Source organism: Triplophysa rosa, linkage group LG7 (genome assembly GCF_024868665.1).
Source record: "Triplophysa rosa linkage group LG7, Trosa_1v2, whole genome shotgun sequence".
Lineage (NCBI taxonomy): Eukaryota > Metazoa > Chordata > Actinopteri > Cypriniformes > Nemacheilidae > Triplophysa > Triplophysa rosa.
The window spans coordinates 9110079-9126442 of NC_079896.1; the positions used below are offsets into that span (position 1 = coordinate 9110079).

The 16364-nt window shown below is 38.1% G+C and overlaps 2 protein-coding genes across 2 annotated transcripts in view; both read right to left on the reverse strand.

The window, feature by feature from the left end:
- ror1 (receptor tyrosine kinase-like orphan receptor 1) overlaps nt 1-541 on the reverse strand; it is a 118014-nt gene extending 117473 nt beyond the window's left edge. The window contains exon 1 of the mRNA XM_057338706.1: nt 270-541. Coding sequence (XP_057194689.1) covers nt 270-351 — 82 coding nt within the window. The 5' untranslated portion in view covers nt 352-541. The remainder of the gene's footprint in view (nt 1-269) is intronic.
- A 4514-nt stretch (nt 542-5055) lies between these two features.
- On the reverse strand, nt 5056-15900 carry pgm1 (phosphoglucomutase 1). Its single transcript, XM_057338999.1, has 11 exons — nt 15580-15900; nt 14497-14659; nt 13113-13256; nt 12902-13027; nt 12316-12506; nt 11636-11790; nt 11162-11277; nt 10022-10157; nt 8645-8828; nt 7988-8122; nt 5056-7552 (listed from the first exon to the last, which is right to left on the reverse strand). The coding sequence occupies exons 1-11, from the start codon at nt 15823-15825 to the stop codon at nt 7463-7465; spliced, it is 1686 nt and encodes a 561-aa protein (XP_057194982.1). The 5' UTR covers nt 15826-15900; the 3' UTR covers nt 5056-7462.
- Nucleotides 15901-16364: the final 464 nt, after the last annotated feature.

The following is a 16364-nucleotide window of genomic DNA, read 5'->3' on the forward strand; positions in this document are numbered from 1 at the left end:
CCTCTGGCAAGATGCTGAGCCAATAGGTAAACAACAAACACGGCTACTACTAAGAGCCTAAACAACACTAAACTACAGAGCAATTTGGAATGACCACAATTCTTGTAGTTTCCACGCGTATTATGCGTAACTTACTACGTACACGGCTGTAATGTAAATTGAGTCAGCATTCCAAAGACGTGACGCAATAAAGTGTTTGAAGCCGATGCGGGTTGTTGTTAGTAGACTATGGATAAACAAAACGCAAATGCACAAGTTGGATGGCTTACCGCTGTTGGCTATGAGCAGCCCGACAAGCAGAATAAAGTTGCGCTGACATCCGTGCGACTCTTTCACGGTTGCTCTACACATTGCTACTGTTACATCCACCGCAAGCTCTTCTCACAGGTACGAGTTACAGCTGGAGAATTCACAGGGTTGCAGAGCTTCTTTGCTGAACCACCGATGTCCGCAGAGGTGTAGTGCTGTAGGGTGGATGATCCTCTGCTTTGCTCTGCTCTTTCCTTCTCGCGCTCCTGTTTGGGAGTTTGACTTTCTTCGGTACTCTCTGCCCTCTAAATTCTGCAAGAGTATTTAGCCAGTCCCTAAATGTGCGGACATGTGCTGCTGAGAAGTGTATGTGTCGCCACCTGCCGGTGAATTAGAATGAAATTGAAATAAACGTTGAGGTATTAATTACTAATAAATAGGGAGTATCAATGAATATATGTTGGTAAAAAACTAAATTGATATTTGTTCAGTACATTTTATCCGTACATTTTTTTAGATAAGTTTTTGTTGTAATTATTAAAGGGATAGTTCACCCATATATTCAAATTCTGTCATCAGCTGCGTTACAACCGTTACATTTCAAGGAATGAATGAAACTACAATGATTACATTTTTAAAAAAATTAATGTTAATTGTATATACTGTTTTTCAAATGAGACAACATGGCATATGCGGTCGATATGCCACCTCCGGAGGACTATTATGTCATTCACTATCTGACTCGTTCATCTGCAGAACATAAATTTTGAGAACATTTTTGGGATATTTCGGGTCCACACAATAGAAGTCAATAAGCGCCAGCCTTGAACTTAAATTACACAGGTGTTGCCAGGGTTGCCAGATCTTCTTAACAAAACCAACGGCCAATGCAAAGCTGGTCCTCTTTCCCCAGTCCAAATATAAAAAATCAAAATATGCCACTCCTATACCTAAAAGTCTATTTTCATAAATAACTAAATCTTTCCTTAAGAATGACCACTGATGAACAAAAGACTAAACGGTAACCCAATTCTGTGGTAAAACGGCAGACTTGGCAACCCTGAGTGAATATGCAACAGCAACAAACATGTACATTGAAAGCTTAAATATATTTTTTATTTTTATTATTGCTGTTTTAGATTTATTGCATAAATTAGGCAACAACGGGTTGCATTATAACATAACAACTGTGTTGGGATACTCATAGCAATTTAAAGTAGGACTTTTTATTGTATCATTTCCTCATGATATATCAATTATGTATATATAGGGTACGTCAGTCGACTGCTGATGACTAACTATTAGGGGTGTAACGGTTCTCGGTAAAAAATTTGAACCGCACGGTTCTTCACCAACGGTTCGGCACGCGGCTCATCTTAAATCTGACGACGCATTTAAAATATGGTTTGTTAGAAATTATAATGCGTAAAACAGACTGACAAAGTTCAGCTAATGTATGTTTGTCGATGGATAAACATTTAATACCTACAAAAAATCAAATAACGTAGACAAATTTATAGGATTGACGTATGCTGTTAGTCATTTATGCTTTCATCACCCGGGTGTTGTGAGCGCGCGAGTGCAGGTGAGACCTGAACAGGTTGCTATTTAAACTACACTCATTCAAGTCTTGCCAATTTAAACATTTAAGTGCTAGATGATGCACAAGAAAACTCGCTTGCGCGCTGTGAGAAGATACGAGGCGTGCATAAGTAAAGTCTCAGACATGGCGCAAATCGAGTATCTTAACAAACATAGTAGGTTATGTCTTAAGTGAACGGACGAAAAACAACGCATGTGTACAGTATCAGTGTACTGGATCTGTTTCATTTCTCTTAAAGCGACAGCAGCATATTCCTGCTGTCTGTTAAAAGTCAAGGAAATCCCTCACTGCTTGTGACTCAATAGCTTCTGTAACTTCAATTATGATTCATCTTTATTTAATTTGTACATATGCAATGTTATGTTTTATTTGATTACTTTAATCCATTTCTACCTTAAAATGTATATATACAGTATCTTATTTAATTTTCTGCTTTGCTCTGTTGTTTTATTGGTGCTGTTACTTGTAGCTTGATTATTTGTTCTTTTATTTGTCAGTAGTCCCTTTTCCCTGAACATAGCACGAACCGAACCGAAACCGTGCCCATAAAATTGTGGTACAAACCGAACCGTGAATAATTTGAACCATTACACCCCTACTAAATATCTTCTTGTCTATTAAATCCAGAGCCGATGTTTCCACTGAAACAGCTCAGGGGTCTCATTTATAAAACTGTGCGTAGGATCCTTACTAAAAGTGTACGTGCGCCCGAAAACAAAACCACTAAACAGAGCTAGCGCTCTTTGAAAACGCATTGTTTGCGCAATGCATGTTTTGCTCAATTTGGTTTTTATTGTTAATTTAATCATTATTTACAGGAGATTTCTTTAGCATAAATTAAAATGTTCAGAAAAAAACGAATTTGCAGTTCTTTTTTGTTGAAATTGCAATTTTATTATGATTTGGTAAAGCGATGTAGTAATAGAAAAGCAATAAGATGTTAACATTTTTATTTTTATTAATAAGAAAAACTATTTTTGTTCTATTTCAGTTCGTTTGAATGTTTAAAAGAAATGTTTTCATATATTGTTCTGTTAAGAGTGTCTTTAACATTGTGCTTTCAAAAAAAGGTTTGCCAAATCATCCAGCAAAGTGAGATCAGCCATGACACGATAACTACATTTCAAATGATTTCCCAATCTGTCTTTTGTAGCTTCTCACACCAATTATACAAATGTCTAGCTTGAACTATGAATTTACTGAGACTGCAAATAAAGTACACAGGAAACACACGGTGGCACTTTCTTTTTGTAGTACCACCTTTCCACCACTACATTTTCTGCGTATGCATGCTCAGAGGTGTGCTTATATTTACACACAATTCTACGTATAAGTACAAGTTGGTAGATCCCACACTTTGCGTGAAACTGTTCTTACGCACTCACTACGCACACTTTTGTGCGTACACACTGTTGATAAATGAGGCCCATGGTCTGTAAAGACTGGACAGAGAATGGTAGCAATTTACAAGGCGGGGGTCTCTCATCCCGACCTGTTTTTTCAGTTCATTTATGTTATATTGATGGCGAACGAAAGGAGCAAGACGTTCCCCTTTTGAAGTGACAGGCTGGGTTGACTCCCCAGACCTAAGTTCATCTCTCATTTCCTCCGGTGATGTGAACTCTCTGACACACACACACACACACACACACACACACTGAAGACTGCGATCAAAGCCCAAGTTTAAAGACGCACTCCTGCAGATTCCATATGAGCTCACCTGCTGGGAGAAGATGGTGAGGGGTAAGAAAGGGGTTTCCCTGCTGCTTTCATACCTTTCGTGTTGTGGAATGAATCGTGATGGAATGCAATGCAAACTAATGGAAGAATATCAAAAACATTATTATGACCATCTGATTGCGTGGAGAAGTTGTCAAGGTTCATAAAACAACATTAGTGTTTTGTTTTATCTGAGATTTATAGTATTTTCTCTACTTTTGAGCGTCTTAGTTCGGAGCTCGGTTTTCAAAGAAAAGAAAATCTCTTCAGTGTGATTGCATCTAATATTAAACATTTGGAAGCCATTATCTCCTGAGCAGCAAAGCGGTTGAAATATTTGTGACGTGGGGCTATTTTTCTTTCCGATGTCTATCTGTTTTATTTTCCCAAAGTAAAATAAGATTATTAAAATTGCAACCATGCACAGCTAAACTCATCTATTGTAATGAGCAGAGGGATTGGGGGTTATGCAGGCCTCTTTGAAGGGCCGTTCAAAGTGAATCTCTGCAGAATAGACCTTCCGTTTTGATCCTTAAATGAAGTAATTGCTGAAGTTGCTATGGTTTGTAGCTAATGGGAATAAAATCTCAGATAAAATCAGTTTGAATTACAAATGAAAGCTACTACATAAAAACTCCAAAGAAGTATTCTTACCTTTTAACCTGTTCTGTTTTCTTAAAGTGATAGTTCACCTTAAAATGAAAAATCTGTCATTATTTACTCACCCTTTTGTCATTGCAAATCTGTATGACTTACTTTCTTCTGCAGAACACAAAAGAAGATATTTTTAAGAATGTTGGTAACCGAATGTTGTAGTACCCATTTACTACACAAAACCAATGCAAGTCAATGGGTACCACCATTGTTCGGTTATTAACGTCCTTTAAAATATCTGCAGGAAAAGTCATAGGTTTAAAATGACAAGAGGGGGAGTAAATGACGACAATTTTCATTTTTGGGTGAACTATCTCTTCAAGACATTTGGCTTTTAAAAGGTTTAAATAAGGATCTGAGCTTGTTTATGAAAGAAAAAAATGTTTTTAAGTTTCCAAGAGATGAGGCATTTGTACCACCCAAATAAGGGCATCGCTGGTGATTTCATGTCTGGTAACAGATGATGTTTGTCTGGTGTGACATTTTTCAATGAAATTCAAGATGCGCTGTTGCCATGACCTCATTCCTATGAAGCTCTGTGAATTGACGTCTTTTACGTCATTATATCAAAATAAACCCCGGCGATCCATTTAAAACTGAGTTATTGGGTGGTCTCTCATTTACGCAGGCCCTGATAACAGATGTATTTTTCAAATGTACACAGGTCATGTTTGGTCATATGGAAGTGTGGTGGTCAGTCAGAATCAGACATCAGGTGTCACAGATGTTATTTAAACATGTATGTTCTTGGAAAAGATGGCATGGGGTTTGAGAAGGAAAAAGAACGAAGTAAAGACAGGACCAGCGTGATTATATTTATTTTACTTGGCTTTGGGAACAATTGCGGTTTAATCCTAGCGATTTTACCCCTTGTGATCTAATGGCAGTGGTTGCATCTCAGTGCATTCCACAGAGCTGTATTTTGGGTTCAGTAAAATAAGCAACATGCGTTTTGCAGTTGATAGTAAAGCAAAGCACCCTGCGGATAACAAAGTGTAAAATAATAAAGAAAGGTCACGCATCATGCAGTAAATAAACTGTAAACCTGATTTAGGTTTATTTTCATACTTTGCAATGGGAACTGGGTGGTGTTTGCTAAACAAACAGGTTCTGTCTCTGAAGATTTCCCAGTGCGAGCGGCTGTTTATTTGGGCTTTCTCTGACCCCGTGATGGAACGCAAGCTACAGAAATGTGCTACTCCAGATTTAACCGATGCAGGATTGTCGCAAGAAGCAGAAGCACATTAAACTCAGCTAAATATAGTTTAAAGGGATAGTTCACCAAAAAAGGAAAATTCGTTTACCATTTACTTAACCTCATGTCATTCCAAACCTGTATGTCATTGATCCTTATAAACGTCCATGGACACAAAACCGCAGACATTTCTCAAAATATCCTCTTTTGTGTTCCAAAAAAGAAAGAGTTATATGCAGTTTTGGAACGACATGAGGGTGAATAAATGATGACAGAATTTTTATTTTTGGGTGATCTATCCCTTACATATAGTTACAAAGTCTCTTACATATAGTTAAAAAGTCATACCAATTAATATTTTAAAGATAAAATCAACAGATAATAAGAAAGGTAAAATTACTCTAGCTTTCTTTTACACTCACATAAATGAACATATATGCAGTAGAAAACTTGTAGATGCTGGTTGCAATTTACTTAGACAAGTTCCACTTTCTTTAAATCTATTGAAAGGCGTGTGGTTAAAAAATCACATCTGTTGGTGAGCTTTCTAAAGGCTTTTTAAATCTCTGTATTAAATATAGATCTTCTGGTAAAAAACGAGATTAAAAGAAAGCTTCAGCGTATAATAACCTGACAGCTAAATACGCACTGTACTGCTATTACCTCATGTAATGACATCTAATGAAAATACAACCTGCAAACCATTACTTTCCAAGCAGGGCATTTTTTTTGTCTCCTGCTATGTCAACATAGGGGCTTTTATAATGTGGAAACCTGTTCTAAAGAAATTATCCCACCCATTTATCCATCCAGAACACATGCAGGAAACTACTCAAAAGAGGGTGTGTGATGGGTGTCCTGACAGGTACTAATAAATGAGTCGTATTAAAGTTGAGGTCATTACTGACACGGCCCAAGGATATGTTTTGATCATAGGGACGTGTGTGTGTATGCAGGTTTTAAAAAGTGCTAGTTTTTAGATATGTGTTTTGCAAAATAAAGACATTTCTGTTCAGGTGCGTGCACCTGATTTTCCGTGTCGCTCAACTGAGGGCAAATTTAGAGCAAATAAACTGTGGCTGGAAGTTTGTGATGACAACACAGCCAATGAGTGCAGCGGTGATGCAAAAATAACACATTTAAATATTTTTGCTTACTGAAACAGAAAGTTGAGGTAAACCAATGTTAACAAGTTAAACATAAAAGCTACACAATATATTGCAATGTTTATATCGCAATGGTTTACAAAAACATATTCGTTTTTATGACTGCAACAGTAAAACACGTTTGAACAATTTCAGAAGTTGTAATGATGCTTTTTCCCAGAAGGAATATGAAACATAGGTTAGAATTTTAAATGATTCAAAATATTGTCTTCAACATCGTGCACCAAACACTCTGATAAAAGGATATTATGCAACTGTTTAAATTCTTTTTCTTAACACATCATGGATTTAATTAAAATAAGGCATAGTTCACCCAAAAATCAAAATTCTGTCATCATTTACTCTCCCTCATGTCATTTTAAACCTGTATGACTTTCTTCATGAACACAAAAGAATATATTTGGAAGAATATTGGTAACCAAACAGTGGCGACGGTACCAATTCACTTCTATTGTACAGACACGAAACCAAGTAAATGGGTACCACCGTTGTTCGGTTCCTAACTTTCTTCAAAATATCTTCTTTTGTGTTCTGCAGAAGAAAGAAAGTCATACACAAATGACAAGATGCTGAGTAAATGATGACAGAATTTTCATTTTGGGGTGAACTGTCCCTTTAAGAAGAGATCACAACAAGCAAAAGAATTTTGTAGTTGTTTAGTTAGATTTTAATACTCTCTATTTATATTTTTTATAAGCTGTGTTTTACATAACTTTGTGGAACACATGAAACATGAGACTTGAAACGATACTTTCTAGAGGATGCATTGAACACGTAATGACTGGGGTACGAGGTTGATGGTGATAATCATAAAGTAAGGCATTGCTCAATACAGTATGTCTGGGCTGGAAGAGGTGAATATGGGCTCTTGGGTAATTATGTGATCACAGTCGGAGCAGAGCGGCCAGTCTTCTCCTGCAGCTGCGAAATCTTTAAGGCAATGTCCACCAGAGGAGCCAGCATGACCTGTAAACAACAGTTGAGAGGCATTCAGTTAATAATGCCGTTTCCAAAAAAGAGAAATACAATAGGGTTACATACAGGTTTGGGTTAAATGGAAACGGATGACGCTAATGTCGTTTTTATTGTTTGTGACTTTTTCTACAGCAACTTGAGGCTTTAAATTTAGATCAAAGAGTTTGCTAGAACTAAAAGGTGAGCTTAGCTTAATTCTGAGCATCACTGAGCTTGATTCTTTTAGACAGATCGATACGCTCATGATCAGATAGAATTGAGAAATTGGAACCATCAACCATATGTGCTGGGTTGAGCATGCCATAAACTATTACTGCTCCAGCTCCATCTGCTTTTTCATGTAACATAAAAAAAAAGTGTTCTTGTGACAGTAACGTGGTAGGCAAAAAAATGGAAGGGTGTGGTTGTCATCAACAAAGGTTTCACCTGTGGGTCCTGATAGATTTTCTGTGGGTCCTTCTCATAACTGTCAATGTAAAGCCTGATGGTTGCCCCGGCGCTGCCTGTCCCGCTGAGCCGGAAGATGATCCGTGAGCCGTCCGAGAAGATGATCCTCAAACCCTGAACATCGAGAAGACAGGAAACAGGCATGATGAGCAAAACCGTGTTTTGGAAAGTATGCAAAAATACTATGAAATTGTGTAAGGTGTTTTAGACTGAAATGTTCAGGCTAAAACAGTTGTTGTCCATTATCCCATTCTGACATGTTTCAAACACAATAAAGATGATGAGGTTATTCTTCGAACAACAGTAATGAAGATCATCCATAAATTCAATATGATGTCATCAAATATTGCATGCTTTTTGGCAAATGGAGTTGCAGATATTCAGTTTGTTTGTATGTTATGAATAATCTTTTGTTAATGTTCAGGGTGGAGATTTATAAGACAATTTAGATTTTTTTGTTTGATGGGTCCCTGTTCCCCATTCACTTTTATTATAAAGCAGAAAGCAAAGTGAACACTCTTTAAAATTTGTCATACAGTCATACAAAAGAAAGTCATACAGTATGGTTTTGGAATTACTTGAAAGTACTTGAGAATTTTATTTTTGGGGTCAACTCCAAGTTTTCTAGCACCTTACCTGTCCTTTTGAGACACTGCCATCGACAGGATCTGTGTATTCAAAGTTATCAGCCTTCTCCACTTTATACGTTTTATCCCCAGAGGAGAACTTCTGCCCTACAAAGCCTTTATCAAACATAGTTGTCTGTAATCCCTCTATCATCTTATTTGCAGCGTCAGAATCCACCTCTTCATAGTCATACCTGAAAGAGAGATTTGGAACAAGTTTACCAACATAATTAAGAATGAACTCACTTACATTATGGTATGGTAGACCATCGTCAGGTTTGATCCACAGGCTAAGCAGCAGAGGGCAGTCCAGTTACAGAAAGCAACCTTTTCCACCAAAAATAAAGTTGAACCAAAATACAAGCTTTACATTTTTGCCTTTAAACCCTCTCTTAGGGCGTAAACTAAACTCAACCCTCAATCCTCCTTTAAACAGAGGGTTTAGTCTAAAACATTTTATTTCTTAAGTAACATTATGCACAAAATGATGTAGACCGAGCTTAAAGCAATAGTTGACCCAAAAATGGTCCCCATTGACATTTAATTTTTCTTCCTACTCTGGAAAGTCAATGGTGACCAGAGCATGTGAGTGGGGAGCGGAGCTTCTGAAAGTGGGTTTTTATCCAAAGGCCGGAGCGCTCCGATACCGCTCACACAATGAGTCTAGGGCATGCACAAATCCACCCAGAATTCACCTGTGCCTTCACCAATTAACAATACTGTCAGCTTACACTTCAAAAAATGTTCGTTGTGAAGGAGAGATGGAGTTTGTGAAATATTTCCAAAAGCAAACCGACAGGTCATACAGGTGCACAATTCCTGTCAAAAAAAACTAGATGATAACGGTGTTGAACATGAACAGGAATGTGGTGATACGATTTCAGCAAGTAAGGATTCGTATTTTAATCTAAAAAGACACATCATGAGGAAACATGACAGTGTGCTGCGCGAACATGGGGAGGCCAGAGCAAAACGTGAGCATTTTGAATATGGTTGAAATAGGAAATATTGGCTATTTGCTGTGCGGTTTGGACGCGGCGTCCGTCAGAAATAGACTAGGCGCCTATCTTTAGCGAAGCGGCGCGGAGAGCCGCAGATGCGTGTGGAGTAAACGAGGGGTAAGGCTTCGGTTGAAAACGGCAGGTGTTAGGCATGCAGAGGAATTTTAAATTTGAGCGAGCGTGGAGCGGGATGAAATTGTAGGTGAGCGGGGAGCGGAGCAGTCTGGTGAAACTTTGAGCAGGGGAGCGGAGCAGTCTGGTGCGACTGAGCAGGGGAGCGAAAATTCTCACCGCTCAGCTCCGCCCACATGCTCTGATGGTGACCATCTTTTGGGTGAACTATTCCTTTAACTTGGCCAAACATTCCTGTGAAACGTTTCAGGTACCTTGTGAAAAAGTTCCTCCCAAACTTCTGCCAATGGTCTTTCATGATGTCCTCCACACTCTGTTTGCGAGTGGCCAGAATTGAGAGCCAAGCGAGCACCGCCCAAAGGCCGTCTTTCTCACGGATATGATCGGAACCTACGTGAAAAAATATGCTTTAAAAAATACTATGATTTGCAACTCTGTGTTTATAACCGAGATGCAGCGATACTCAATTTCTCCACCGATACCGATAGCCGATTATGGTGGTTATATATTAACTAGCATTAACTTAATTCTGAAGATCAAATTAATATATCCTGTTATTCATTCATATAATGACTATTAATATTGAACATCAAACTGGTGATGTTTCCGAACTTTTTTACTATACACAGAGCCCAAATTCATTATATTTTCCTGTCCTCTTTTGATTCACAGGATACATTGGCCCTGATCATTGGCTGTTTTTAATCTATCGGCCGATACTATAGCTTTTATTGGCCAATAATCGGTAAAATATCGGTGCATCTCTAGTTTATAATACTATAAAAGTTATATACTGTATACAAAAAGTTTATATATAAAAGTTGAGCTGTCAGATATGATTTTGTCAGTCTGATATCATTTGACTTAAACCCATGTAAAGGTAAGTAAGTAAAATGTAATGTTTTAAACAAAGACGGCAAAATAAAGGCAAAAGTTACAGATTGCAGCATAAAGGTGTGAACAGTATGTCACAAATGACTTCAGTATTGTGACATTTCCAAGTGAAATGAAAATCAAATGAGGGTGTGGCTTGTTTTCTCCACTGCAAATTGATGGGAGTTATCGAAGTAGCCGTTTTATTCAGATATGGAACTCGCAGACTGACTATTGGAGGGGAGGAGTTAATGATGTCCTGTCCAAGCCATCAAAATGACATCATCAGAGAAGCTTCGTCACTCCAGAGAGGAAGTACATTACAGATTTTGATTAAAAACGTTTTTGTGGATTATCGGATGAATTGTACATCACAAAACTAGTAATGTGCGCTAACAAAGTAAATATGTTCAATTTTGACCTCACGAGGACTTAAATATAATAACTACTAAATATAATTAAATAACTACTAAAAATCTTCTTTTAGTTTTAATTCCACTAGAAGCTTCAAAGCTACTCACCTGTACCAAAGCTTTCTTCACCACAGAGGGATAACTTGCCGGCATCCATCAAGTTTCCAAAGAACTTCCAGCCTGTGGGTGTCTCATAAAGGGGCATCTTTAAAGCTTTGGCCACACTGTACAAATACAAATAATATATCTGATATATCAATAATATATCTACATCGGTGTAAAGTGTGGGATCTCATATACAGTATGGCCTTCAGCTCTTTTAGGGGATTGTGAAATGTGGGTTAAGATTAGTTTGAGGCAATTACTTTTTATGTTTTTAGCAGATGTATATATATTTTTTTATACAAAGAAGCAACAGTGCATTCAAGGTACATTTTACTGTATCAGTATGTGTATGGGATTCAACCCATGCACTGCTAATGCAAACACTCTATCAATTTAGCTTTTATTTAATGCAAAATACAAGAAAACCTCAGAATATGATATGATTTAGAAGTGACTTTAAAGCAAAGTATATATTACTTGTCCAGAGCCCCACTAGTGGGCATACTGCGGGCCAGACCCTTTACGCCAGTCTTCTTGAAATAAGGGATGGATGTAATGTTGGCACCGATGACTGCCACAGAGTCTGATGGGTTTACAAAGAATCCGTGCTTACCCAAAACCATGTTTCGATCCTGCAAGCAGAACAGCAAAGAAAAAGATACTGTGTAATGAGGATGCTTCTGTTTGAAACTTTTGATAGAATTGACTTGTTGTGGAAGTTGAACAATAATGTACATATTTAAATATATACTTTAACAATCATCTTGCTCATTCAAGCAGTACATTTAAGCATGGAAAATGTTCCCATATGTTCTCCATGTGCGGAGACTGCATACCCACGCACTCACTCACAACTCTTTCAATCAGATGACACCACCAGCCTCACGCATCAATTGAAATGAATCCATCTTTTACACCATGGACAATAAATAACTTTGTAAACTGTATAGACTGAACTATGTAACGCATATCATTCAGAGCTTCACTTTTTTTTTTTAATATGAAAAAATGACTGAGGTCCGGACCTCTGTGACCTCATTTATGGCTACGGCCATGCATTTAAGCCAAACATTTTGTATGCAAGTTCTCAGGATACAAACGCACGATCTTGGCATTGCTATTTTCACACTTTTTACGAGGTAATCATTAGAACTTACACCATCACCATCAAATGCTGCTCCAAAGTCATATTCTCCTCCCTTCATAGTGTTGACCAGGTCAGCAGCATATGTTAAGTTGGGATCGGGATGGTGGCCCCCAAAGTCTTCCGAGGGGACGCAGTTGACAGCAGAGTTAGCAGGGGATCCCAGCTCTTCACATACAATCTTCTTTACATATGGACCAACCACTAGTTAATCAAGAGAACAAATAAGTCTTTAGTTTTACACAACAGCTCATAAACATGATATGACATAAGTTCCAACAAGTATAATCACATGTATCATTATAAAGGATGTAAAAAACAGTTCCTTTTACTAGTCCTATGCTCTGCTAGTTGAGTTACAGGAAAGCAGCTCAACAATTTGGAATTTCCACAAGATTGTTTACATTGGAGCATCAACAAACTGGGAATTATATATGGACATTATGGAAATTATGAATATTTATAAAGAAAATCTTCAGTTGTGTTCAACAGAGCACAAGACATAGAAGCTGAAATGGCATAAAGGTGAGTGAATAATGACATTTTTGGGTGAACTATTCCTTTAAGCCTACGCTTATTCATGGGAATGAAATCCTCACCTCCGTGCATTGCGTCCAGTCGTACGTTGATGTGATTGGGCCCTGAAAGCAACTCCTTCAGAGCAGGAAAATCAAAGATATCTCTTAGCATCTCAGCATAGGATTCCACCGAGTCCAAGATTTCAACTGTGAAAAGACACAAGACAGGATTTTAAACATAAAAACACAAAAACTGCATAGAAAAATCACTGTGTATAGTAACATATGATACCGGTAAAGGGCTTGAACGTGTCAACCTCAAAGGTTTGTTTCCCAATGGTTGAGAGGTCCACTTTTAGCTCAGGGCAAATGTGGTACTCCTGGAGGCTTTTGCTGATCTGAAAGATTTTGTCTGTGATGCCCTCTGGTGCTGGACCTGGGAGAGACATACATTATGCATTGCACTGATGCATTTATAATATGGTTCGTTAGAAATTATAATGCGTAAAACAGACTGACAAAGTTCAGCTAATGTATGTTTGTCGATGGATACACATTTAATACCTACAAAAAAATCATCAAACAACGTAGACAAATTTCAATGGGATTGACGTATGCTGTAATATGACCAGTCATTTATGCTTTCATCACCCGGGTGTTGTGAGCGCGCGAGTGCAGGTGAGACCTGAACAGGTTGCTGTTTAAACTACACTCATTCAAGCCTTGCCAATTTAAACATTTAAGTGCTAGATGATGCACAAGAAAACTCGCTGTCTTTGAAGCGCTTAAACGGACAGATTCACACATGAAGTAGGTCAACATGTCCCTCTTGTCGAGTATCTTAACAAACATAGTAGGTTATGTCTTAAGTGAACGGACGAAAAACAACACATGTGTACAGTATCAGTGTACTGGATCCGTTTCATTCCTCTTAAAGCGACAGCAGCATATTCCTGCTGTCTGTTAAAAGTCAAGGAAACCACTCACTGCTTGTGACTCAATAGCTTCTGTAACTTCAATTATGATTCATCTTTATTTAATTTGTACATATGCAATGTTATGTTTTATTTGATTACTTTAATCCATTTCTACCTTAAAAGGTATATATACAGTATCTTATTTAATTTTCTGCTTTGCTCTGTTGTTTTATTGGTGCTGTTACTTGTAGCTTGATTATTTGTTCTTATTTTTATTTGTCAGAAGTCCCTTTTCCCTGAACATAGCACAAACCGAACCGAACCGAAACCGTGGCCCTAAAACCGTGACACAAACCGAACCGTGAGTAATTTGAACCTTTACACCCCTAGCGGTCTTAGTCAAATCATACCACGAACTGACGTTGATTTGTGGGGGTGTGGTTACACGAGGCGTTTCAGGCAGGTCTGGGTGAGCATTCGCTTTTAGATAGAATGCATCTTTTGTTCTGACACTTTAATTTTTGCAATTGTACGTGTCTAATACATGCATGGGCAACTTATAACACACCAAAGATACAGAAAAACACGGATTCGCACCATATGACCCCTTTAATATTACTTTACATGTTGCAGATGCTTTTATCCCAAGCGATTTACAAGAGAGTGAGAAAAACAACATAATCGCTTTAAATGAAGTATAAAATAAATACTTTATCATTCAAACATGTTCTTTAATAATTCAATGTATAAATCTCTTACCTCCACTAGAAATGTTAAACTTGATGCCAAAGTCTCCATTGGGGCCACCGGGGTTGTGACTGGCTGTCAGGATGATCCCCCCAATGGCTTTGATTTTACTGATCACACAGGACACAGCAGGCGTTGACATAATTCCATTTTGACCAATGACCAGCCTGCCAATCTGTGAGATTATAGATGAGAGAAACCACAATTTACTGGTTTAAGCAAGAACTTGATCAGAAAACCATACTTTGAACCATTTGAGTTAAGTGCTCTGTATTTGCTATTTGAGTTAAATGTTGACATAACCTTAACCCTATTGACGTGTCCTCTTGTATGATGCATACAAGGACTGTTACACAACACTAATGCATTGCAACTAATAGGACAAAACATTAAAATGAATTCAAAGAGGTTCAAAAGTTTAATATGCCATTAAAATATACACACATTGAGTTCTGTAGTGAATAAAAATGTTTACTAATATAGTCCTAATGCAGTAAGCGTGCAGAGGAACGTGACCACAGGCACGCCTCCAACTCATAATTGTCGCTTGACTCGCTGCGCAGAGCGACCTTCGTATGACATCAAAATACCGCGAGAGCAATGCTTCTTAAACGCTATCACGGTACTTTGATGTCATACGCAACGCTATATAAAATCTAACACACCTCCAATGTCAAACCAATTCTCGCACTTTCATAAAACAATAAAGTTCTATCAGCGTATGTTAAAAGATCAGTCTGCAACTTGATAAGAGGGGACGTAATGACGTCACCACGCAGCAGCGCTTGCTTTTGGCAGCGCGTGAAATGTCAAAGGTGCCTCTAAACAATCTCGGCTCGAAATATCAACGAGTTGTTTTTTTTATTATAAACGTATGCAAAAAAAACATGTTAATTGCATGTTCAATGCATTACTACAAACTAAAACGTTTACAAACAAAATGAGAGCAACAGTTTAATTCGACCTATGTTGCAATAAACCTCAATGTGTCATGATAATACAGATCCACCCCCTTCCATTCAAAGTCATTTTGCAACACGCTTCACCGTGATGCAGTTAACGTAGACATCAACACTTGACAGTCAACAAACTAACCCCATTAGCTGCCGCAATTTGGATGATCAACTGAATAGCGTCTTTCATGAAGAATCGTCCATCACCTCCAACTACCAGTGTGCCCTCTTGCCTCTGAGCAGTGTCAACGGTGGAAATAATACTCTGGATGAAGTTTTCCGCATAATGTTGATTCTGCTGGAACACGGTCACCCTCTTTCTTAAACCGCTGGTTCCGGGCTTTTGATCGGTGTACGGTTTGGTCTTAATTACTGTAATTTTCACCATCCTGCAGCAGCGGTGGGTTTCTGTCCGTTCCGTTTGGATGTGTGCTCACCACGACCACGTAGCCCGTCTGCTAACACATTGGTCTTTCACTGCTCAAACACGCCCACATTTAAAGGGACAGCAGCACTGCACAATGTCAGTAAATGGATAAGCACTTGGGTGATAGTGTAGTTTGTCTTAAAAAGTCCTCCAAATACCTTCATTATACTTCAGATATAGTACAGTCATGTTGACTATTTTATGGTGCATTTAGTCTCTGTAATGAGTGTGGCACATGTGTAGTATGAAAAAAACGAAATTGGCCATGCTGATGCTCTTATCTAATGCAACTTACAGTGCATTAAGATATACCTTTTTCATTATAAGTGAAAAAACATATTAGAGGCCCTCTTGGTCAGAGCTGTTTGTCTATTGCATTAAGTCTCACCCAGGCTTCATTCAAATGAGAACAAAGTTTACCATGATGCAAGGTTTGCATGTTACCCTGATGTTGCAGTTTTCATAAAAAAATAGGTTAAAAGCCCAAATTAAGCAATTTA